The sequence below is a fragment of the Mustela putorius genome, unplaced genomic scaffold (assembly GCF_011764305.1).
Source record: "Mustela putorius furo isolate JIRA1106 unplaced genomic scaffold, ASM1176430v1.1 tig00000596_pilon_pilon_pilon, whole genome shotgun sequence".
Taxonomy (NCBI): Eukaryota; Metazoa; Chordata; class Mammalia; order Carnivora; family Mustelidae; genus Mustela; species Mustela putorius.
The window spans coordinates 14,115,281-14,139,012 of record NW_025421428.1 but is presented as its reverse complement, the minus strand read 5'-3'; the positions used below and the strand labels follow the sequence as shown (position 1 = coordinate 14,139,012).

Sequence of the window (23,732 nt, the reverse complement as noted above, 5' to 3'; positions counted from 1 at the left end):
TACAAGACAGGAAAATTTTTATTTTTAAAAGAGAATGTATTTGTACACAAATCTACAACAGAGAATTCAAACGTAGAAAAAATAAACTATATCCAACGGCACAGCGCTCGCGTCCACACGCTCTGCTCCTAGGGCTGGGCCTAACCCCTTCAGGCTTCCTACAAAACACATGGCAAAGCAGCCCCCAGGCCCCCGCGCTGACCGTCTGTCACTGCCCGCAGCAGCCCACCTGCAGGAGAGGCCGGGAAACAAGGAAGCGGGGCTGGGTCCCGCACGCCTTCTACTGGAATGCTCGGCACCACCCCGGGGCAGCAGCTCCTGGAGCGGGTCCCGAAGCCCGCCGAGGACAGCCCCAGGACGCAGGGCTCAGGAAAGGCAGGGCGGGCGCAGCTCCATCTGCAGACCCCAGACTGGCAGGGCCCGAGCCTCAGCCACCAAGTGCTGGCAGAAGAGGGGGGCTGGGCCACAGACTGGGCCCAAGGCCTGGCGATCCCAGCACGGTCACCAGCAGCCATACCACCGCAGATTCCCACAACACATGCCGGACCAGGCAGCACCCAACTGCCGGCCCCAAGGCCCCTAGCAAGCCTGCAGGTCCCCAGATGGGCACTGGGCCCGAACCGGGGCCTTCCGCAGCCCACACTGGGCCGCAGCAGCGCTGGGCAGGAGACGGCCGGGTGGCTAGCTCCTCTCCAGCTGCATGTCCCCAGGGTGTCCCCAGACCCGATGCACGACTGACCTACAGGAAGAGCCGAGTCCTTCCCGCAGGCATCCTCAACTTCCTGCCACCTCGGAGACTTTTTCAAAACGGTCCAAGGGCACCGGGGCTCGGCGGGAGAAGGCCGGCACGGCGGCGCCAACACGCCCCGTTGTTACCAAGGCTGCCAGCCGGGGGACGCGGGAGCTACGAGCGCGACGCCAGGCTGTCGGCACAGGGACCACGAACTCCCACACACAAAGGGTTTTTACACGGAAATAACCTTACAGTGTTCTGCGTTTTCCAGAAAGACCGAAACACACTGGGCACGACTACAGCAGGAACCAGTGACCGCGGACCGCGTCACGGGGCGTCTATGAACAGACAAGGGGGCCGGCCGCGGGGCTCACAGCGCTTGCACTGGGGGGTTAGATACCGAAGAAGGTACAGAACGTTTACTGGAAAAAAACACAACTCATGATAAAGTGAACTTCACTCTCTGTAATAAAAAATTAAAAAATCTTGTTGACTCTTGTTTGAACACAATACGGACTAGAAACTTCCCCCGACAGTGAGAGCGGGATCGGCAGGAAATGCCACCAGCAACTTCGAGAACCTTCTGGTGGGAGACCCCCCCGCACCCCCCTCCCCGCCACACCGTCCTCAGAGGCGGCCGAATCCGGGCCCCTCCCGACCCCCAGGCCCAGACGCAGGGGCGCCCTTCCAGACACGGCGCCGGGCCGCCGGCCACCGTCCTGACCGCCCGCAGCGCCGACAGCGCCCGGCGTCTAGCAGTCGCTCTTCCACAGCTTGATGGTCTTGTCGTTCTCCAGGGCCGCCGAGGCGATGATGTTCTCCGTCGGATGGCACGCCGTCGAGATCACCACGTCTGCAACCGAGACGGCAGCCACGTCGGCACCTGCTGCAGACGGGCTCTGCCGCCCCAGGGTCGCGCTCCCACCGCCCCCAGGGCCCCCGCCATGACCGCCCACACTCGGGGCCAGCACCGTGTGCCCACACCGGGGAGCAGGAGCACAGCGGCGGCCGCGGCGCTGGGAAGGTGGCAGGTGCACGACGCGGCAGCCTCCGCGAGCACGGGGGGCAGCAGGAGCACCAGCAGGGCCTGCGTCGGGAGCCCGGCCCAGCCCAGCGCCGCGGGCCCCAGTGGTTAGAGAGCAGCACGGGTCTCGCAGTGTAGACGACCTGCCGCGCTCACGGGGACCAGAGCCCATGCTCCCGCCACACCCCCCCGCTGCTGGGCCCAGGCACACTCCCCAGGGCAGGCTCTGCCTCCACCAGGAAGCCCCCACCTCCCGAGCAGCTACGAAGTGGTGGGGGGCTGGCAGCAACCGAGGCCGGGGCTGCTTCCACGGAGCTATTTACGTGAGCAGATTACGCCACGTGGCGTCTGACCTGTAGGTCGAGGCTGTGTCCCCAGGGGGTGGAGGTGGCTGTAAGGGAGGGAGCAGCGCACTCAAAGGACCCGACGATCGGCCTCCCCAAGAGTAGGCAGGGTAGGGGCAGCCTCCAGGGGACAGAGGTGCCAACACAGGCGGCCCTTAGTGCAGAAGCACAGGCCCCCAGAGAAGTGGGTCAGAACCCTGAGAACAACAGAGCCTCTAGCCCACGGTGGACGTCCTCGGACCCACGCCGGTCTCGACGCAGGACACACACGGACCACGTCCGCACACGGAGCCTACATGGACTTTGAGGCCAGGGAGATGGCCATGAAGAGACGTTAAAGCCGGACCTGGCCCTGGCCAGACAGGAGCTCGGACAAAGCCACCTGCCAGCCGCTCCGGAACAAGGAGCATCCCCTGGGCCACGAGGAGGCCGAGGAAGACGAGAAGCAGACGGCATGACCACGCACCCTGGCTGTGTAGACGTGGGTGTGCGGCCGGCCCAGGGCCCCACGCTCACCTGTGTGGCCCTGTAATTTCTGTACGATCTCCTTGGTCTGCAGGTTCCAGATGTACACCAGGTTGTCCTCGGAACCAGACACGATCCACTGCGAACAGGAAGACGGACGAGGAAGGCCCGGTCAGAGCAGGCTCGTGAGCAGGAGGCCCTCTCCCTGCACGTCCACACCCACCCACACCCGCCCTGACGCTCCCCCTCCCCGCACTGCCGCGAGGCCGCGCTCGGCCATCAGAGCCCGCTGGGACCGAAATCGTTTCCTCGAATCGCCACTCTCTCAAGGTCACGTCCAGTTCTGCCGAACGCCACCACCCACTCAAGTCACGTCCCAGCTGGGCGAGCGCGTGAATACGGCCCCGGGCTGGGCAGCAGAGCCTCGCGGAGACAACGCTGCGCCCTCGGCCGCCGCCAGGGAGAAGACGAGCAGCCCGGGGACGGGCACCCTGCTGTGGGCACAGAGGAACGGCCCAGACACACAAGCCAACCTGTGATGGGGTCACCGCTCAGAAGGGACAGCTGGAGGGTGAGGAGCTCCTTAGCCCGCAGAAGACCTACCTTCCCTCCAGTGACTGAGAAATTGGCAAAAATGCAGTATTTCTCGTTCTTGTGGCCGGTGTACGTCTTCAGGCACTGCAAAGGCAGGGGCGGTCATGTCCACGGGGTCCCCGTTTCCCTGCACCGTGGACGATTCTGGGCGTCTGGAGGGCAGGCATTTCACAGCCGACTAACCTTGGCCCTGAGAGCACCCCACACACCCTCAGCGCCTCACCACGGGGCGGAAGCTTTCCCCGGCGGCCTAGCGAGCTGCGGACTCCCCATTCTGACAGACACGCCCCACGCCGACCCAACGGGGGCAGCTCTGGGAGCCCCTCTTGCTTCGGACCCCGGCTCGGCCCTGCCCCAGCACTCACCTTCCCTTTGCTGTAGTCCCAGAGCTTCAGCGTGCTGGAAGGCAGAGAGGGGGTGAGTCACCTGCATCCCGAGAGTCCCCGCCCCCACTGTGTGCCCGCCCCCGCCCCCACGTGCACACGTGTGGAGCAAAGCCAAGGGCCGAGCCCCACCCCTGGCACGCGCGGGGGCCCCTCAGCGGGCACGTCCTCTGACGCGTCCGAGCACAGTGTGCGAACCCCACACGGCTCTGCTGCTACGAAGAGGCTGCTGGGCGCTCCGGGAATCAGCCCGTGGCTCGCTCCCGCCACGAGAGCGAGAGGGGAGCTTCCAGAAACGTCCAGACCAGATCTCACGGCCACAAACCAGCCCCTCTCCCTGGGCGGGAATTCGCTCTTCCCGAGGCCACCGACAAGCGCCAGCCGCGGGGCCCTCTGGCACGCTTCGGGGCCAGGTGCGGGTCCCCAGAGACCCCCGAAGTGCACACGGGGCAGCCAAAGCCTGAAGGCCTGCCCAGAGGGGGCAAAACCAGCACCAGAGTTTGCTGGGGTGAAACCCAGCGGCTCACAGGCAGAGCCGGAGCTGCTCCGAGGCCGCCCCTGCCCCCACTCCTGCAGACGGGGGGCCGGCAGGAGGAGCTGCCCTGGCCACACGGTGGCCACCAAGAAACCTGGACCCCAAATCCTTCCTCCGCCTGGAGACCGGGCCCCCAGCAGGGCGCCTGCATCCCGGAAGCCTACACCCACCGGAAGGGCGGCCCACGCACGCACAGGACTTAAACCGCTCAGTTTACCAGTGTTGACCCTGGTAGGAGTGACGTCCCCCCCACCCCATGGGCGGCGGTGGCACTTACTTGTCCAAGGTCGCAGCCAGGATGTACTTGCCGTTGGGAGAGAACTTCACAAAGGACACAGGCGGGTTGTCGTCATCTGCGTGGGAAGCACAGAGCCGGGCTGATGGGAGGAGCGCCGGGCCTGCGCGCAGGGGAGGGGCGGAGAGAACAGCCTCCCACCACCACACGGGGCCATCCGAGTGCGGACGCTGCCACCGGTGCCCACACCGCCACCTAGAACGGGTCCCCAAGGAGCCCAGCACACCTCCCTTCGCCCGTCCCTGGCACGGCCGGTTCTCCTCGATGTTTCTTGGGTCCCTGACGGGGGCCCGACCACCCCCTCTGCCACGAGGGCTTAGGAACAAAGGGCCTGTGGCCAGTCAAACTCGGGGTGCCTGGCCTTCCGCCAACATGGGGTCAGTTTCCCCATGTGAAACGGTCTGCAAACGCCTCACCGGACTGAGAAAGTATCACCGCTGAGGAAAAAAGGACTCGGGTGAAGCAGCTCAGATGTTCTCTGCTGCCTAATTAAAGCAAAAGGTCTGCGAAGCCCGTCTAGAAACAACCCTGCTGGCACGACACTGCACCCTGGCTTCTACACCCGGGTCTGAAAGCTCACCCCGGGCGGCCCAGGAATTCGCTAAGAGCCACCGCCAGGGGCTGCCCAGGGCGAGGCCAGCATGTGCAGCCGCGTGACAGCCCTGTGACCCTCACATCGGGAGGAGCGCGTTTCCCCCCAGGTGAGAAGGACAGAACCAGGGCCGTGCACCCTGGTGCCGCAGCAGGGGCGCGGCAGCCGCGTTACCACCTCGAGGGACCTGGCCACCGCACGCCGGGGGCCGCTGCTCCCTCTGACACGTCCCAGACACTGCAAAGGCACATGAGAAGGCGTGAGGCCAGAGGGCCCTCCTCGGGGCACAGAGGCCACACCAGGAAGGCAGGCCCCCAACTCCGAAAGGGGAGGTAGTGCTGGTGTTTCCAACCCAAGCTCCAGGACCAAAGTGTCGCAGGGTCCGCGAAGTTCTAAACCCCTAGACCAGACTTTACAAACAGGCTGGAACACAGCTTCGCACTGCCACCCTCCCGGGGACGCTGCGGGGGTCGAGGCCTGGCGCGGGTACCTGCCGGCTGCCAGCCTGGAGTGAGCTAACGAGCCCCTCCAGGTCTCCGCTTCCTGCCCGGCTGCGAGGTGGGAGGCCGCGAGATGCGTGTTAACATCCACGGCGCTGGACACAGCAAGCGGCGGGCAGCTCCCGCAGGGGCTGGGGCAGCCTCTGGGGACAGAGGCCACGGACTCGGCATATGTCACTTCACCAGAAGTGTGGACTCATGAAGCAAAAACCGCACAAAGGCCACCACTGGGCTGACAGCACCCCTCCCCGACTCCTCATGTCGGAGCCCCAACACCAGCAGCTCAGCTCCTTATGGACAAAGGCCTCGCAAGGGGCAGACCCGGTTAAAATGCGGCTGCTACAGAGACCCTGCTCCAGTGTGAGCAGCGTCCGTACGAGAGAGTAAAACTGGACGCCGGGGGTTGCGCGCACACGAGACGACCACGGGAAGGCACGGCGGGGAAGTCGAGCAGAGGCCGCGGGAGAAACCAGGCCTGCCCACGCCTGGGTCTCGGAAGCCAGCGTCCAGGACGCGGGGATAAATCCTAGGTAAGTCGCCCAAGCTGGGGTGCTTTGCTGTGGCGGCCCCAGGTGGCCCCAGCCAACGTATAAAGCCACATGTGTCCCCGAGGCCCAAGGGAAGGCTGCGGAGCCTCAGAGGCGCCACCTCCTGGACAGGGCGTAGCCCCCCGCCTCCCCCCCTGCCCCGGCCCACCCAGAGCTCTACCAGATACCCTGTTTCACACCTGACCTGAAACTGCGGGACCCTCCAGGCGGATTCTCAAAACCCAGGGCTGCCTCCCCATCGCTTTCAGGGGCTCGGGGCCCTCCACAGGCTCTGCACCCACCCTCTGGCCACACAAACACCTGCCTTTCCATGACCGACCCCCGTCCGTCTGCAGAGACCCCAGTGTCCGTGACACACCAGCAGACGGGGTTCACTTCAGGGCTGGGGCTTCGTCACGTGTGCTCAAGGAGTAATGCAAGCAGCGGCCCCACCAAGGGTCCGCCAAGTGCAGGCAGAGGGTCTGAGGGGCTCATGGGGCTGAGGACACGGCCGGGCAGTCCCGAGTAAGGGCTGACCGCAAACAGCACGTCTGCATCTGTGCACGTCTGCCCAGAAACCCCACGTGATGGAGGAGGGGACAGCGACCGCCGCTGGGAGGGACACCCCACCAGAGAGCCCATGCCGGGGGGACTCACCGATCAGAGTCTTCAAGCACTGGCCCGAGGCGGTGTCCCAGATCCGACTGCAACGCAAAAACAGCAGCAAGTTCTTACAAAGCAAGACAGGAGCCACTCGAGGCACGTGGGCTCCCAGCGAACACGGACGTGGAGACGAAAGCCCGGTGAGGCGTGTCTCAGCTCCCGGCTGCTCCTTCAGCAGCAGCCCTCACGCCCCCCACAGGGGCCTGGCCACCGTGATGGGAACGGAGGGCAGGGAGGAGGCGCTGGGAGCCCCGCCTGTTTTCTGGCACAAACACTCCAGCTTGTTTCCACAGAACCACAGTACCATACGGATTTTCTGGACGTCCCTCTAGTTCAGGAGCAAGAGAATGTATTCAAGGAGCTGCTGCCCAAGACAGACGTGCCAGTTCCGGCGTGTCAGTGACCTCCGTCCACACGGACATGGCTTCAGCAGCAGATGCGCATTAGTGCCTGGCCGTCTGCGCCACAGGCCCAGCAGCGGGGACACCAGCTCACAGGGTGACCCTGCACCTGCCTACCCCGGCCAGGGGACATCCTGGCCCGGAATCCCGCATCGCTGGCCACGGGGGACGCTTCCGCGCTGCTGACTCCCTGACCGCGGGGGGCCTGGGGGTGGGCGCGGGGTTGGCCCTGGCTGCGCTCTGCCTGCCCCACCACGCCCCTCTTCTGGGAGGGACCCCGGCACAGGGCACTGTGTCGTGTCCTGCAGCAGCACACGTCAGGGCTGGGTGGAGGGCCCAAGCCTCGGATTTGCTGCCCAGGCCACAGCAACCCCCCCGGCCTCCAGTCCTCCTCACCCTCCCGGCACCAGCTCCACGGCGTGCCCTCCAGGCCCGCAGTCCGCACCCTCTCACTGCAGAAAGGCTGTGGGGGGCCCCCTCTGTGGAACTGCCCCGTCTGCCAGGCAGGGGCGGGTCCCCCCAGGGACGTGTCCACAAGCCCCAGCTCACTGCTTCCTGTCCTCCAGTCACACTTGCTCCACGTCCTTGTCCCTCCCCCGCTAGGCGCGTCCCGAGTTCCCGCAACTCCCTGCCGCTGCCCTGCTCCCCTGCGAACCACTCGTGCCCGGGACCAAGGAAGGCCGTCCGCCTCAGTCTCACTTTGTAACCAGCAGGGCCCAGCGGTTCGGAGCTGGGACACAGAGCCCACGTGCGGCACAGATCCTGGCTGCCACCCACCCACCCGCGCTGGGAGGACCACCAGCGAGCTCAGCTGCCTCGGCTCCCCTCCTGCCGAGTGGGGACGGCGCGGCCGGGAGGCTAAAGTCCGTGCTGGTCAACCGTCGTGTCCACGGCTCCTAACTCGAAACACAGACCCTCTGGAAGAGAGAAAGCTCTATCCCGTTAACCAGGAGCTCCCAACACCATGAAATGAGGGGCAGAGGGGCCTGGTGTGCTCCCGATTTAACTGGACACGGGTTCAACGCGTGACGGCGAGGTGACCAGTCTGCCCCACCAGCGTCCTCCACTCGAATCTCCATCGGGGGTGGCTGCCAGGTCCTCGCAAGCGCCTGTCTGGACTCTGCTGGTGACACATCACAGACACCATTCACTGGATTACAGACTTCCGGATGTCAATCACACCATGACAACCCTGTCAGTGTTTGAGAAACCCCGGGGTCGCTGCTGGGCCCAGCCTGCGGGCGGCTCCTCTGGAATTCCGACACCCATATTCCCCAGCGAAGCCTGGGTCTCTTTCCAGACTCGCTGCAGGGCTTGGGGCGGAGGGTCACGCCAGCCCCACCGGGTGCGTCGGTCAGGGCCCCTCCTTGTTCTGTGGTCCCCGGAACAGCTTCCCTGCGTCAGCTGTGCGGGATCCGGCCCAGCTCCAGTGGGAGTTCCCAGGCCGCGCAGACCTTCCGCAGCGACCAGGAGCTCGCCAGACGTGCCCTGCTGCCCGCTTCCTCCCCGCCGCCGCCCTGCTCATCCTCCCCGCTTCCTTACCGGAGCTCCTAAGCCTTAAAGACCGGGCCGGCCTCAGTAAGGACACAGCCTTCTCACGGGTCTCTCTCCCCCTCCTCTCTAGAAGGTCTGCAGAGCCCGTCCAGACAACCCCCAGATCACTCAGGCTCGCGGGACACAGCACAGGCTGCCAACGCAGCCAACACACAGCCATGGGGTCGCTCGGGTCCGCCGGGCCCCGGACACGCTCTAGCCGACGTCTAGGAGCGACACCTGCTGCCTTGTGGCCCTCACGGCCCCAGGCCCCGCGTGCTGGCGGGAGCGCACAGGCCCCTCCCGCCAGCTGTGCGCGGCTCACTCTGCGTCTCTCCCCTCGGGGGACGCTCCGTCGGGAAGCCCCAGTGACTGGCACCCAACTGCCCTCTGCCCCCCGACGCCGCTCGCCCCGTCGGCTTCAACCCCTCGCCATCCCTCTGCTCTGCTTCTGGAGAACAAGAGGCAGGAGGTTTCCCGGGCAAGGTGACAGCCTGCCGCGAGGGCGTCCAGCTGCCACCGTGACGCCCAGCGCAGCCGCCCCCTCTGTGGCGTTTTCACCGGATGCTTTCCGTTCCCCGTTTCCTCTTTCTCGTTTCCGGTTTGCTAAACACGGACGAATTCTAGCCGCGCTTTCGCTCTCCCTTGTCATCGGGAAGCTCTTCTCGGGGCATCCTGCAGCCGCTGGCCACGGCCCACCGGCCTCCTCCCGGGGAGCGCGCGGGATGGGCAGGAGGCGGCCCCCCGCAGGCCCCGGCCCAGTGTCTGCCGACGTCGGCGGACGCGGACTTCGACACTTTCTCTCGTGCCTCTGACTCAGCACTCAGCTGACGAGCCCCGAGCCGCACCAGCGGTATTCACTCAGGCCACACTGGACGTTCCATGGGGAACCGTGTCCCCCTGTGGTGGCATTTCCACGCCACATCCCCCGCGGGACGCAAGGCCGCTCCGGAGCCCGCACAACCCCGCGCCCACAAGGAGCGGACTCTGGAGCCGGAGCGCCCCCGGCCTCTCTGCGCCAGCGGTCCCCGCCGGCCCCACGTCCGTCCGCCTGCCGCAGCGCACGACAGCAGACCCCTGCCCCGTGTTCGTGGCTGTCCCCAGAGGCCAGAAGACCACCCTTCAACAAACGCATGCTGAGAAGGGACGAGAACGTCCTCACTTACCAGAGCCCGTCGTAGCTACTTGACACTATCAAGGATCCGTCCCGATTAAAATGAACCTAGGAACAGAGCGGGGAGAAGACACTTACTGCCAAGTGGCCAAGGCAGACTGCGTCCCGAGTGCCGTCCCGCGCACGGGCGCCCCCGACAGACACGCCCCGCGCGCCAGCACTGGACGCGACGGGGCCTGCGGCTTCCTGCCGATGCTGACGGACCCTCGAGCGACACCGTCGGAGTGACTTTTACTGGGTGTCTCAAGCAACAGGCCCTTTGTTTCACGACAGAGGACTGAATTTAGGAGGAAAACTGAGTCCAAACACATCTTGAGAAGCAGAATCATGTACTACAGAACGTGCTCTCGAAACGGAACAAACGCGCCCAAGGGACCAGGCCGCGGGGAGAAGAGAAGAGGCCGGGCCTGGAGAGCCCGTGCGGGCGGGCATGCGCTGACTGGCGGCGCGGAGGTGTCTGACCGGGGCGACCTGGCCGAAACCATCTCGCCTGACCTCACGTTAAATAAAGAAAAACCAGGAGAGAACAAGTCACTTGCTGGGTAACCACCGGAAGAAGCCCCCCGCGCGACCGGCCCCCGCAGACCGCACCTTCCGTCACCTCAACGCCCAGCCCCCGCGGCCCCATCGCCACACACACCTCCGCGGCCGACGAGCCCCGGTCTCGCAGCTAAACCGTCTCTGTGCGCCTTCCCTGCTTTCGCGGGACCCAGCGGGAGCGAAGGAGCCGCGATGCCAGGCGAGTCCTACGCCCACTTCCACCACTTCTACTCGGAGACCCGGATGACGGGCCCACGTCATCCAGGGCGAGCCTCTCCGTGACCACCAGCACCTCGCAGACACCGCCTCGCTCCCTGCCACCCGCGGCTCATTTCCCACGTAAGACCGAGGGGCACGGGGTGGGGGCGGGGCCGTGGCCGCCTGCTGGTCCGCCCCAGCGCCACTGCCCAGCTGGCCCTGTCTCTCCTCGGGGCTCGGGGCTCTTGGCCTCAGGGCTGCCCGTGTGGCCAAAGCGCACCTAACTCACGAGATGCCGGCTGCCCGTGGCTGTGATGGCCACGCTGTTTCCAGACTCTGCTGGACGTCCCCAGGGGCCAAGCCATATGCCCAGGAGCACCTGAGAGCTGGCTGCACTGAGCGCGGGGCCCTGAGTCGCACCGCGGCCGCACTCTTGGCGGATGCAGGCGACATGGGCCAGGAGACACAGAGAAGCCAGGCTCTAGACTCCCGGGACGCCGTCCGCCACAAGGACAATTCTCTAGCAGCTACGGCACCACGCTAACAAGTGGGATGAACTTGGCTTTGTTTAACCCAAAGTCTCTCTGGTACCACCCACCATGTGGCCGGTGTTGAAGTCACCCACGAGCCACTCCTGACTCCCTTCCATCTCACGGACCCGTCGAAGGCGCTGAGTGCCCAGAGCACCTCACACCCCCAGCACATCTCCATCCGGGCTCCTGGCACTTCACAGGCTGTGCCACCGGCCGTCCGACTGGCGGCCTCCGGCCGGACTACTGGGCCCCACGTGCAATCCAGGACATACTCGAGAGGCTCTTTCGTGTCCGTCCCTCCCTACTGGTGGTCTTGGCAGGACGGGCTCACAGGCCCGCTACCTACCCACGACCACCTGCGCCAGCCCCTCGAGGCGACCGTCGAACTCGCCGCCATCTCTCCGACCACGCTCGTCCCCTTCTCCGGATTTGCAAAACCCTCTATCACGGCCCACTGCACCAGACACTGACAAGTGGACACGGGTCCCCAGAAGCTACCATGGCAACCTTGTGCTCTGCCTTGTTCCCAAACGCATCGGGACCTCGCGGCTTGGCTTCTCCCTGCCAGCGACACTCCGGTGCAAACAGCAACGGGGCCTCCCGGCCCACCCCCACACCCGGAACGGAAGCACTATGAAGCCTCGACAAAGGCAAGAAGTCGGACCCTAACGGGGCTGCCGAGTCCGTACTCGGATGACAGACACTCGGAGCTCCGATGGGGGCAAACAGCGGGCAGAAGGGAGCTCCCGCGGAAGCAGCGAAGCAGGAAGCGGGGTGACGACAAGGAAAAGCCACAGGCCATGCGGCTGCGGCGAGGGCCACAGGATGAGGCAAGTGGACAGGAGTCCGGACAAGAGCGGACGGGGCCAGACCCGGGCAGGAGGAGGGGCGGGGACGGGGCCGCCAGCAGAGTCCGAGCCGTGAGCCTTCCTGCTGGAAAGCCAGGTGTGCCTCAGGAGCCTGGGGACAGACACCACGGGTGCCCGAGAAACCGTCCCACGGGGACGCACAGCAGCTGTGGAGCGCCCCGCCACTCAGAGGACAGACAGCGGAGGACACATAAAACCAGGGCTCCAGGGTCCCTGGGTGGCTCAGTGGGTTAATCCTCTGCCTTCACCCAGGTCATGACCTGAGGGTCCTGGGATCGAGCCCCACGTCAGGCTCTCTGCTCAGCAGGGAGCCTGCTTCCCCTCTCTCTCTATGCCTGTCTCTCTGCCTATCTATGATCTCTGTCTGTCAAATAAATAAATAAAATATTAAAAAAAAGAAAACCAGGGCTCCTCGGAGGGGAGACCGGCTACTAGCAGTGCGCTGAGCGGCGCGGGTGTGGGAGTCACTCTCTCCTCGCTTCACCTGTTTGCCTTTCTTAAAAGGACATTTCACTTCCGTAGGAGACAAACACTGGACAAACCCTGCCACTGCTCAGGCTAAGAGTCCGACCCGCAACACACCCCCTACCCCCCAACTCGCAGGCCAGAGCCTCCCGGCCTTCCTCCGGCTCACTTCCCGGAGCCAGCCCACGCCGCTGCCATGCTCTCCTTGGACTGGGAGTCCCCCGCGGAGGGCAGAGCACCAGGCGGACCAGGCCCGTCCCCACAGCGCACGGCCTTTCTCGGAGCCCTAAGTGCGGGCGGGGATTCTGGGCGGCGAGGGCCCCTCGAGGCCGCGGCAACCAGCGTGCGATATGTGTCCTCGACACATCCGGCTCTGCAAATGGTCTCGGCTGGGCAAAAAAGCCCTTCCAAGGCTGAAAATGCTTAAAATCATGCACCTACACGATTTCAGAAAGTGAAAAGGACCATCTGCTCAGTAAAAATAAGCTGTTTACAGGATTCCTTCCCCTTTCCAAAAAAAGGCAAACTTGGCTAAGAAACGAGTCTAGGCTCTCTGCTGACAGAGAGGAGTCTCCTGGCCACTCAAGCAGTGAGGTTTGCGATCCAACGGGTCCTCTAACCCCGCACGCTCGTGGCACACACGGCGGGCACGTGCCCCAGGCAAGCCGCAGAGCGCACACAGAACACATGTGGAGCCACCCTCCCTGGGCTCTCCGCCTCAGCTAGGTCATCCCGACCCCATCCGCCGCCACCCCAGGACCAAAGCCCACTCCACTCCAGACTCCTGTCTCTGGGGCCACACTGCCCGATGCCTGGCCCTCTTCCAAGCCCGGCCATCCTACCCGGGCCATAGGACTCGGCTCGGGGACATCACAACAGGCCCCTCGCCCACCTGTGCTTTCAGGGGTCCAGGACCGGGAGGCCTCTCTCAGGGTCCCCCGTGCCCCCTCCCCGGCCATCACCCGGTCCTGCGCGCGGAATGCAGGGCCCGTTGGGACTTACCGCTGACACCGGGTCCGAGTGCGCAGGCAAAGTCTTGAGGCACTTCCCTGTTTTCACGTCCCATATCCTCACACTCTCATCAAACTGAAGACAAAGGAAAAGGTTAAGGCCCTTCCATGGTGGGGGGGGGTGGCGGGGGGATGCCTGGTCCTCTGGAACCCAAGACCTGCCACCACTGCCCCCTTCGCTCCCCAGCACAGCAGAGAAGACTCAAGGCTCAACTCCCAGGCCCCCGGCCCCCCACACCCCGAGGCACCGCACTTACGGAGCCCGAGACAATGAGGTTGGACTGGGGGTTGAAGTTACAGCAGAAGACGTAGTTACTGTGGCCCTTCAGGGTTTTCAGACACTTGCCCTAAAACCAAGTATTGTCAGACTAAGTTACTCCCCAGTGGTTATTTCAACACCGAGCCCACAGGGGCCCGAAGGCACATCTCCCCCCAAGCGGGGCCGCCCGTGACCAGCTGGTCCCCAGACTGCCCTCCGACTCCCACGACGTGCCCCTCGTCCAAGCACAGGCTCGGCCAGGAGCGGCACCCTCAGAGGCTTACCGAGCTCACGTCCCAGATCTTTAGGGTTTTATCGTCTGAGGCAGAAACGAGGAGGTTGGAATCTGACGACCAGGCCACATCTGATATGCCCTGGGGAGCGAAAACACAGAGCTACGACCTCCACGGGACAGACACGGCAAACCAGCGAAGGGCAGATCGTCCGTCCAATGACACGGAAGCGTATCGCTCCACCATCCAGACCCTCAAGCTACCCGGACCACACAGACGGACACTACACGGTCCCCCAAGGAGAAGTGTGCTCTCTGCAGTCTGGCAGAAACTTATCTGGGAAGGTCAAAAGCATTTGCTTAAAAAACAAGAAGCAAACAAATAACTGTGGGCTGGGGGCGGGGATGGGGAGGTTAGAGCCCCACCGGAAGAGCCCAGGGATGGGCCCTGCCCTCCCACACCGGGAGGCCTACAGCGGCCCGTGGCCAGCCTCAGCGTGCAGGGCTCATACCTACCAGCTTGTGACCAGATATGGTTTTCTCAAATTTTCCATCATACGCTCCCCAAATTTTAATGAGTTTATCAGCAGCTGAAAGAAAGGAAGACAGAAGAACTGGGTGCTTCAGTCATCCTGAGTACAACATGGGGGATTCCCGTGAGAGCCCTGGGAACAGTGTGAATCCCTCAGGAACCCCTGTGAGCAGGCTCCACGCACAGGGGACCACCAGCGCTCAGGCACAGGCCGTCCACCCCTTCCCCTCGCCCCCAGGCCCATCAGTTCAGAGTGGCAAAGGTCCCCAGTTAGGGTGAGGGGCACACAGCTGGCTGCAGTGCCCCCGCGGCAGTGTTAGGAAGCAAGTCCTCCCTCTGTCCCCGGCTTCCAGGGGCAGTTCAGACGGCCTCTGACAGGAGCTCACACCCTGGTGATACATACACGAACTTGCCAGCCACTCCCCGTTCGGGCTGAATTTCACGGAAGACACGGCTTTCGTGTGGCCGGCCAGGGTGAACTTGAGAGCATAGTTGGGTTTCACGGGGGTCGGCTGTCAAAGAGACAGTGGCAGTTATGGAGCAGTAACCACGGTGCTGGCTTCCGGCTCAGACCCACCTCCTGAGCCCCAAATGCACACTCCAGGCGCCAGCTATGCTCTCTGAAGTTGCCGTCCAAGCTGGACGGGTTTACATCGGGGCTATCCCCCCTCCACAGCCCTGCTCCTCCTGCAGCCCCTCCTCAGGGCCCCTGCTCCAACAGGGGCTCAGCACGGAGGCCCCTCAAGGCCTCACCACCCCCAACACGACCGGAAGCCCCGTCTGCAGCACCACGTGCAGCAAGCACAGCCTGAAGGTCACAGCCTCGCTCAGAGGCCTGTGTGTGCGGCCTGGTGTCCACCAAGGGGGTTGGCAAACCTGCCTGGGCACCAGACCTGTGGGGCCAGGGAGGGGGCTTCACGGGAGGCTCTCTGGGTCCCACAGAGGATCTCACAATCAGGACCAGGGACCTTTGTTGGAGATAAAGCCCCTCCGCAGGGGACAGGCCTGGGCCTCGGCACGTGAACAGGCACTGGTTAGGCGTGCGGTCGATGACTGAAAACGCAGAGTCTGAGAAGCAGCCTCTCCGGGGAATGTGCGGCCTGGGCACCCCCCGCGGTTCCCCCACAGCCCTCAGGGACGTGCCTTGCTCTGCGTGGCCGAGGAGGAAGGGGTGGGCTGTGCTCTGGCGGCCTCCGTCTCTGGCTTCTTCTCCTCCGTTGCCATGGCTCTAAAGCCCACCGGGCAGGGGGACGGGCGGGGAGGCGCGGGAAGCGGAGTTCACAGCTCCACCGAAGGTCCCCGAGTGCAAAGAACTGTCTGCTAACGAAACCTACAGCGGGGGACTGAGGCCAATAAAAAAACCAAATTTTACAAGTTACTTCCCAGAAAAAAGGATGAAAAACCCCTGCCCACCTTGCTGGGCCCTGCAGCAGACACGCCGCTGCCAACGAGGAGCCTCTCCCTCCGTGGGCCCAACTCGCCCTCACCCTCCGCACAGCTGAGACAGCAGGCCCGGGCCCCTCTTGTCCACAGAATCCCTGGCCCCACCTTCAACGTGCTCCCTACTGTTATCCTCGGCTGGAGAATGTAGCACCGTCGAGGCAAACAAAACGCAATTTCCTTCAAAGGGCCCTTGAAATGTCGAAAAAAAAAAAAAAAAAAAAAAAAAAAAAAAAAGCCAAACCAACCCAAACTGCAGGAGACTGAGCTCCGGGGTGTAGAAATTTGGGAACTCGTCCAACGCTCACAAGTGATGCCACGGTGCTTAGCCGCCATGTTTGAAAACAGACGCCCCAGTGGTCTGGGCCCCCCGGGGGGCCTTCCCTGCCGCCAGGCGCAGACACAAGGCTGCCTCCAGAACCCCCGCAGCTCAAAAGGCGCCCTGTCCCCAGCGAGCCGATGGCAAGACACAGCCGGGAAGTGAGAACCGGGGCCAGTGTGCCTGCTGCGGAGCCCCGAAGCCCAGCTCGCGCCGCAGGAGGGGAGACCGCGGCTCAATTAGGTTTAGGCGTGACAAGGGGAGCTGCCGGCGGTGCGGGAGCCCAGGGTTCCAGAACCTGGCTGCGCCTCCTAGAAGCACACCTGGGGACTCTGAAACGGGGGGAGCCACAGGGCGTGCTCACAGACGTCGCTGGCCATCCAGCTCCCATCCGATTCCCGGCAGCGCAGCGCCGTTCAGTGGATGAGTTTGCGGTGTAAATGCTAGCGTGGCGCCCCACACGGAAAGCTCGTGCGCGACTCCCTGTCGCACCGAGGCAAAATGGAAGCCGTCGAAAAAGAACATGTCCCGAAATCTTTATCCAACGGGAGGGGAGAGAAAGGACAACACGACCCAGCCGTGCAGAGCACAACAGATGTGGCCCCGGCTGGCCACCCGCAGCAAGGGCTCCCACCCCAGCATGGACGGTGCTGCACCCAGAGCCCCCAGTACTGGAGCGGGGGAGGGGCAGGTCGCATCATTGCACCCAGGGTTGGACCTGCCGGCAGGAAGCTGGTGCCCAGTAAGTGCTAGCTGCTTGGTGATTCAATCTCGTGCAACCTGGCCATGCCAGCTAACCCGAGCTGCCTTCCCCATGGTGGGGTGGACAAGCAGGGAGCAAAGAGGTCAGCCCGGAAAGACTTCACCAAACCCAGCATCTGAAGAAGGTACCAGAGGAGCCGAGGGAGGGGTGGGGGAGAAGGGCCCTGGGAACAGAAGAGGCTTCCCTGGGTCCACGGGGCAGACCTGCTCCTTTTAACACAAAAACTGAGACCCACCGGGAGGTGAGCTGTGACTCCCTGCCCTCAGGTGAGGACCCGGGAACACAACAATCTCCCAGAGAAGGGGTCAAACCCCTCCCTCCCAGCTCAAACCCAATCTGCGGTCCCTTGGGCTAGCAAAACACGAACATGTGAAAAATCAGGGGGACTGCAAAGAAGACAATTTCTTGACTCAACGCACCCCGCCCCGTTTCCACTTAAGAGGGGAAAAAGCCTTGCATCTTCCATCAACACTCTGGGGAGGCGTCGGGGTAGCAGGTCACCGGCTCCACGGGGAGTCCACGACCGGGAAGGCAGCTGTGCTGCGGGAACACGTGTGTGGCCTCCAGACCACATGCCACCTCCCCCGTCTGCAGTCACGGGTCTCTCACCCAGGTGAGCCTGACCACCCACCCCCCAGCCTCCCAAACCTGACTGCTCCCGGGCACTGCTTCTCAGATGCAGACTCCTGGCCCACCGCCAGACACTGGGCCCCAGGTGAGGTCACCTGACGCGCAGGTGGCCAGACCAAGAGAGGGGGCAATGCCGCCGCCCCACCTGTTCTGCCTCCAGCTTCTACCCGACCTTACCTACCTGCCTTCTGGGGGGCGGGCCAACCTCAGAGGCAGCGTCCGGCGCAGCACCTGCCAGGGTGTCTGAAGGGCCTGGTGAACGGACCTGGGAGGGAAGCCGGGATGAGAAGGCTGCAGGGAGCGACTCTGCCACCCCCCAAAATGGCTCTGGCACACCAGACTGGAGGTGGAGCGGGCGCGAGGGCAGGAGCCGGGGCTCTCGCTGCGTGAGGGCGCCCCGCACCTGGGGAGCCCGCTTCTCGGGGAGACACGGGGCCTGGCGGGCTGGGCGGAGGGCGGGCAGCAGGTCGGGGTAGGGGCGTTTCTGCAGGAGAGGAGAGCGGACGGGTCGCGCGCCAGGCCAGCGCCAGCCGGGGTCTGGGGTCGGTCTTCGGAGCAGCAGCGGAGAGCAAGGGGGAGATGCGCGCGGGCTGCGGAGGGAAGTCACAGCCCCCGGGCTGAGGGCTTGTCAGCTGGCCGCTGGGGGAGGGGCGGCGGGGGAGCGGCCGCACGGGTGGGCGCTGGGGGGTCCCCGGGACCCGCAGGGCGGTCGTGGGGGGATGTTCGGGGAGGGGGCCCGGGACCCGAGTACGGGGACGGGGCCGCGGCCGGGCGCGGACGAGGGGCGCAGAGGGGGCACCCGGAAGGCAGGCGGTGGGGGCGCGGGGCGCCTGCACCGGGAGGGCCCTGGCGGCGCTGGGCCGGGACCTGGGCCTGGCCCGCCGGAACACGTGCGGCGACGGGGCGGCCCGGGGGCGGCAGCCAGCGTCGGCCCCCGCCCGCACCCCGGGTGCAGTCCCCAGGCTGGCGGCCCCGCTTACCTGCCGGCCGCGGCGGCGGGGCGGGCGCTCGGGGCGTCGCGTCGCCGCCGCCTGGGCGGGAGCCGGGCCGAGCTGGACGAGGCGGCGCGGGGGGGCGCCGGCAGTGCGCGTGCGCGAGAGGCAGGGCGGCGGCGGGGCGGGGCGAGCGCACAAAGCCAGCCTCTCGGAGGGGCACTACGGGGAGCGGCGAGGGGCAGAAAGCCTCGGGCGGGCCCAACGCCTTAAAGGGACGGCTTGCGGAGCGCGCTTTCCCCTGCGGAGCGGTAACCTCTGCGTCGGCGGGCGTCGGTCCGTCTCGCGCACTTTCTAAAAACGGAAGTATTGACACCTCGGGGAAGGGCCGGGCGCCCCTCGAAAGCTCCCCGCCCAGCTCGGCCGGCAGCGGCGCCCCAGGAAGCAGCCGGGCTCGCCCCTGGGAGTCGACGGGCGGCAGGTCCCTGGCGCTCCTGTGGGACCCTCGCTCCGGGGCCGCCGCTCCCCTTCCCCGGGCGCACGCAGCTGCCGGCGGCGGTCCGCGCGGGCTCGACCCCCACGCAGGCCTGGCACCTCGGCCGGCAGGGACCCGGGGCGCTCCCCTCCCGGAAGGGGGGACCCTGAGCCGCAGGCTTGCGCGGCCCCCGCAGGGCCGACTCCCCCGCCCTGACTCTCCCCCCCGCAGAGCCGACTCCACCCCCCGCAGGGCCGACCCCCCCCCGCAGGGCCGACTCTCCCGCCCTGACTCTCCCCCCAGCAGAGCCGACTCCACCCCCCGCAGGGCCGACCCCCCCCCCCCAGGGCCGACCCCCCCCCCCCCCCCCAGCAGGGCCGACTCTCCCCCCGCAGGGCCGACTCCCCCCCCCCCCCCCGCAGGGCCGACTGCCCCCCCCCTCCCCCGCTCCGCAGAGAGCCTGGTCTGGGACCCGCCGCTCTGTGGTCACCCAGTGCGGCGCTCTGCGGTCGGCCAGGCGGGTCGCTGACGTGTGTCCCCGCCAGTCCAGATGAGGAAGGGGCGGCCCAGAGGGGAGGGCTCGGCCGAACGGGGATCTGGGGTCCCGCGCGTTCTCGGCCGCCGCGCACACCCGTTCCGGCTGTGGTCCCGGTCCGCCCACTCCGCGGCCGCGACCCGACCTGCGGAACCATCTCCAGGGCAAGACGGGACCCCGAAGGCGCCCCAGGAGCCCCGCGCACGGAAGGACGCCCTCGACGGGCAATGCTCGGGGAGCAGGGCGCGCGGTTGTCCCGGACTCGGACACGGGAGCTGAGGGGAGCCCGAGGAGGACGCCGGGCCCGCTCTCTGGCCCTGGCCCAGCTCCGCGTGGATCTCCGTGCCTCGGAGCCTCGCCACCCCGGGCCGCCTTTGTTACGGCGGTTAACGGAACCAGCGCGGGGTGAAGGACACTGCCCTCCTCCTGGCCACCTGGGCCAGCGTCGGAGCCCATCGTGTCTCCCCTCCATCAACGCCTGGGGGGCTCAGCCATCCATTTCTCTCCATCCTGGCCCCAGGTTTTGTCTCCCAAGGGGTCTTTTCCGAACCTTCCGGAAGCTCAGTCAGAATAAAACCCCCAGTGCTGGATCTGTCACCTCCCCCGCCCCGATAGCACTCAGAGCCAGCTCCCCATTGCTCTCAAGTCCAAATCCAGCGTGTGCTGGCGGAGTTTACCAGACTCCCCCCTCTAGCCTAGCAACACCCCTGATCTGTGCGCCCCAGGTCCCGGCCCCAAATCAAAAATACCTCCAACCCTCCCGGCAGAGCTGGGTAAGGTTTGGTACCCAGAACTCAGAACTCAGACCCGGTTCCCCTCCTCTCTCCCTGGGAGACCGATCCTTCTTGTGAAAATGAGGAAGCCCCGTTAAGTGCTGTTGCAACCCATCCTGGCGGCCATCCCTGAAACAGCACAACCCGAGAACACAGCAGATAAAGCAATTTAGCAAAAGCAGGTGATTGGCTTTATTGGCGAAGTCTTAAATCCATTTATATCCCTTCCGAGATGTGGTCGGCTCGGCTCAGAAAAATCGCAGTTAGAAATGGAAGAGAGGGTGAAAACTGCGGAGAGGGGAGAACGTTCTGGAGATCGTTTTTTCCAGAACATTAACTGTGCTTTGGCCAACGGGAGCTAGTTGGTAAATGAACCTGTTTCCATGAGCAGTTTTTATAAAGACAGTGTTTCTCAAGGCTGTCTCATCAAGCAGAGCTCAGACCTGTCTGGGCACCTTCCGCACGCGCCCCGGGGCCCTCCACCAGGCACGGCAGGGCGCTCACGGCAGGTGGCACTGAGAGGCGGAGGGGGGCGCACCGGGGGTCTCGTTCTCTGCTCGGCGTGTTGCGTGTGGTCACGTGTTCTCTGTCGCACCGTCACAACGAGGCTGTGAAGGGGGGGCCTTTACTCCTTTTCCCGGCGAGGGAGCGGAGTCTGCCAAACCCAGGAGGGCTCCACGGGGAGGCAGCAGGAACACTGTGTGCTCCCGGGTATGGGGGGCAGGAAAGCACTAGTCCTCTGATGCCAAGCCCAGAGCTTTGGATTCTGATGGCAATTGATGAGGGAGGGTTCTGGAAGTTGAGGGACAAGGGGATGCCCAGGACCCAGGGCTTCCAGGAGCCCTTCACCAGCTTCCACACTAGACGGCCCACCTCTGCTGCTGGGTCACCATTCCAGCTGCTGACGCTACCCAGAGACCCCAAGGCTCCCACCAGCCCAGGTCAGTGGGGGCCACGTTCATTCCTCTTCCCCGATAACGACCCCGGGGGCAGCCGGTTTGGGAGACTTGGGTGCCCATTTCCCCTCCTTGGGCTCTCTCCCTGCCCCTGCCCCCGGTCCATCCGCACACATGTTCTGCCCAGCATCCCCGGGGGCCCAGTGGGTCTTCAGCTACCCTGAGTCAGAATGGCCACTCCCAACCCCAGTATTCAGGAAACCGTTTCTCGTCCTGGCTGTGCTATCATCCTTCCCCTCCACAGTCTCTTTCCCAGGTCCAGAGCGAGCAGGTCGGACCGGTCCTAATGGCAAATTCCCTCCCTCAGCCTTTGCCCCGGGTGCGCCTCCCCCTGTCCCATCCCTTCACTCACTCCCCACCCCTCCCACCGGCGACAGAGCACCGCAGCCTGGTCGCCCCTCCTCAGCTCCCTTCCTGGTGTCTCTCCCAAGGGGGACCAAGAGCCCGGTTGGCCTGGTCCTCCCATTTTAGAAATGAAAGCCCCCCCGTCCCGGGGGACAGTCGCTGGCACCGTCCCCAGTCACTGGCTGAGCCCCTGGCTCAGCCCAGGGCTGCCCCGGTGGTCTGCCCCTTTCTGTCTACTGGCACCGCGGCCCTAGGCCCCTCGTCAGCGTCTCCCACCCTCTGGGCTCGGGGGAGCGGGGACAGCCCTCGAGGGCGGCAGAGCCTGCTGGGAGGGGCCCACAGCAGGGACACAGGAAACACCGTCCCAAGGAACGAATCCTGGCGTGTTCGCTTTCCCTTCCTGTTGGATTCCGGTCTAATCGACCGTTGCTTCCAAGTCCCCACAGCCCCATCCGTCTGCCCTCCGCTTCCACGCCGCTCCGGGCCGGGAGGGCTCCCGGGAGCCCCCTCCAGGTGGTGGTGGGTGTGGAGGACCGGTCTGGCCCCCGGGCCAGGCTGGGCGGGTCGCCGAGCCGGAATCCCTGGAATGCAGCTCCGACTTCCAGGGCCGGGCCCCACCTGTTCCGGTCTGCAGATTCCCTCCCCACCGCGGCCGGGGCTAAGCCCCCCCGGTTGGAGAGGGGTCCCGACCCGCAGCAGAGCGGGGAGGAGTCAGCTCCGGCGACAGCCCGTGCCCCGCAGAAATCAGAGGTCTGAAAGGAGAGCTGTTTCCAGAGCTGTGCGTGGGGTGGGGGGCGGGTATTAGGCACCAGTGGTTTACTGGGTCCTTCTCCGGCACGTCGGTGCGGCTGCCAGCGTTCCACCTGTGTGGCCCTGTCACGTGCAGCTGTCTCCGTTTGTCCAAGTTACTCAGCCGCTCCCCACCCCGCTCCCTGCAGCTGTTCTCCTGAGCGCCTACTGTGTGCCCTCGCCGTTGCCTCCACGGAGGACTTCCAGTCTGGTCGTGCGCCTTCCCAGGCGGGCTTGGAAGCTATTCTGATGTTTAGGGAGGAGGAAAATGAGGGTTCCACGAGCCTCCTGCCTTGCCCCAGGCCACCCTGCAAGGAAATGATGGAGCTGGGGCTGGACCCTGCTCTTCTGGCCTCAGTCCATCCCTGCACACCCTGCACCAGACCCCCAGACCGACCCACAGCGCCCTTTCCCTGGGCGACTTCTGCCTCCACAGAGTGCCCGTAATCCGGCAGCTTTCCCGCTGGGGCTCCGTCTCTGCTGACGGCTACTGCTTGTCGCCCCAACGAGCACTTTCCAGCCCGTTCCGGCAGAGAGCCCTGGCGGCATGTTTGGACTGTCTCCGGGGCTTCAGGACTGTGAATGTGGGATGAGATCCAGGGGCCCCAACTGGGTCACGAGGCGGGAGCATTGGAGTAAGGCCTTCACCTGGGCCTGGAAGCCCACAGGGTGGCCCCAGGGCCCCAGCGCCCGTCTTTCTGGGTTCCCAGTCTGGCTGTGAATCCCCGAATGGAGAAGCCAGCGGCCTGAAATAGAAAAGCTGACACCGGGAAACACCGAGGGCCAAAGTCCGAGGTCTGTGCCCAGCTGCTCTCCCTGCCAGCTGCCGCGGGCTCAGGCCCTCCCTGGCTCCCCCAAGCCCCGGTGGTGGCCCTTCTTTCTGCTCTCCCCTTCTCTCCAGGGTCTTTAAATAGACAAACCCCCCACCTCCCGCAAGCTAAGGGCTAAGCATTTGCAGGGAATGAGCAGACCGGGCTTCCCCCCCACCCCCCCTCCACCCCCTGAGACCTGGGCTAACGCAGCTGTCTTCCTGTGGCCCGGCCTTGGGGGCCGGAATTGGAGGCCTGGCCCCATTGTCAGCCCAGACCTCTCAGGACCCAGGCGGCTGGGGTGGGCGCTGCTCTTTGAGCTTCTGCTTGGGGAGGTAGGGCAGGCTTGACATAGGGGCTGTTTGGTTGTCTGGGCCAGAGGAGGCCGGGTGTGGATGGTTCTGGATAGTTCCGGGCCCAGACTTAGAACCCCTATCCTTCACGGGGTCTCCTGTTAAAGCTGGCGGGGACCCACGAGGGAGGGACTACAAGGGTGGAGGAAGGCATTTAAAGAAAAGAAACAGTGGTCCCTGAAACGGAAATGAGAGAGCGACCTCAGGGCCCG

General features: G+C 65.0%; 1 protein-coding gene across 22 annotated transcripts; it reads right to left on the bottom strand.

The window, feature by feature from the left end:
• WDR5 (WD repeat domain 5) lies at window positions 1-22,654 on the bottom strand. 22 transcript variants are annotated; one of them, XR_006607494.1, is made up of 16 exons: window positions 18,534-18,668; window positions 17,735-17,818; window positions 15,545-15,744; window positions 14,805-14,913; window positions 14,386-14,459; window positions 13,922-14,011; window positions 13,636-13,725; window positions 13,371-13,454; window positions 9,756-9,811; window positions 6,650-6,696; window positions 4,356-4,431; window positions 3,526-3,559; window positions 3,170-3,244; window positions 2,618-2,705; window positions 740-1,586; window positions 1-229 (listed from the first exon to the last, which is right to left on the bottom strand). XR_006607494.1 is itself a non-coding variant. In XM_045082881.1 (16 exons), exons 4-16 carry the CDS (start codon window positions 15,623-15,625, stop codon window positions 1,486-1,488), a joined length of 1,005 nt encoding a protein of 334 aa, XP_044938816.1. In that variant the 5' UTR covers window positions 15,626-15,744; window positions 17,343-17,463; window positions 17,735-17,818; window positions 18,534-18,668; the 3' UTR covers window positions 1-1,485. The 22 variants fall into 22 exon arrangements, 11 of the variants coding, with proteins under 11 accessions (XP_044938816.1, XP_044938817.1, XP_044938815.1 ...); XR_006607493.1 differs by having other exon boundaries at window positions 1-904; window positions 986-1,586; XM_045082881.1 differs by adding an exon at window positions 17,343-17,463 and having other exon boundaries at window positions 1-1,586.
• Between the last annotated feature and the right edge of the window lie 1,078 nt (window positions 22,655-23,732).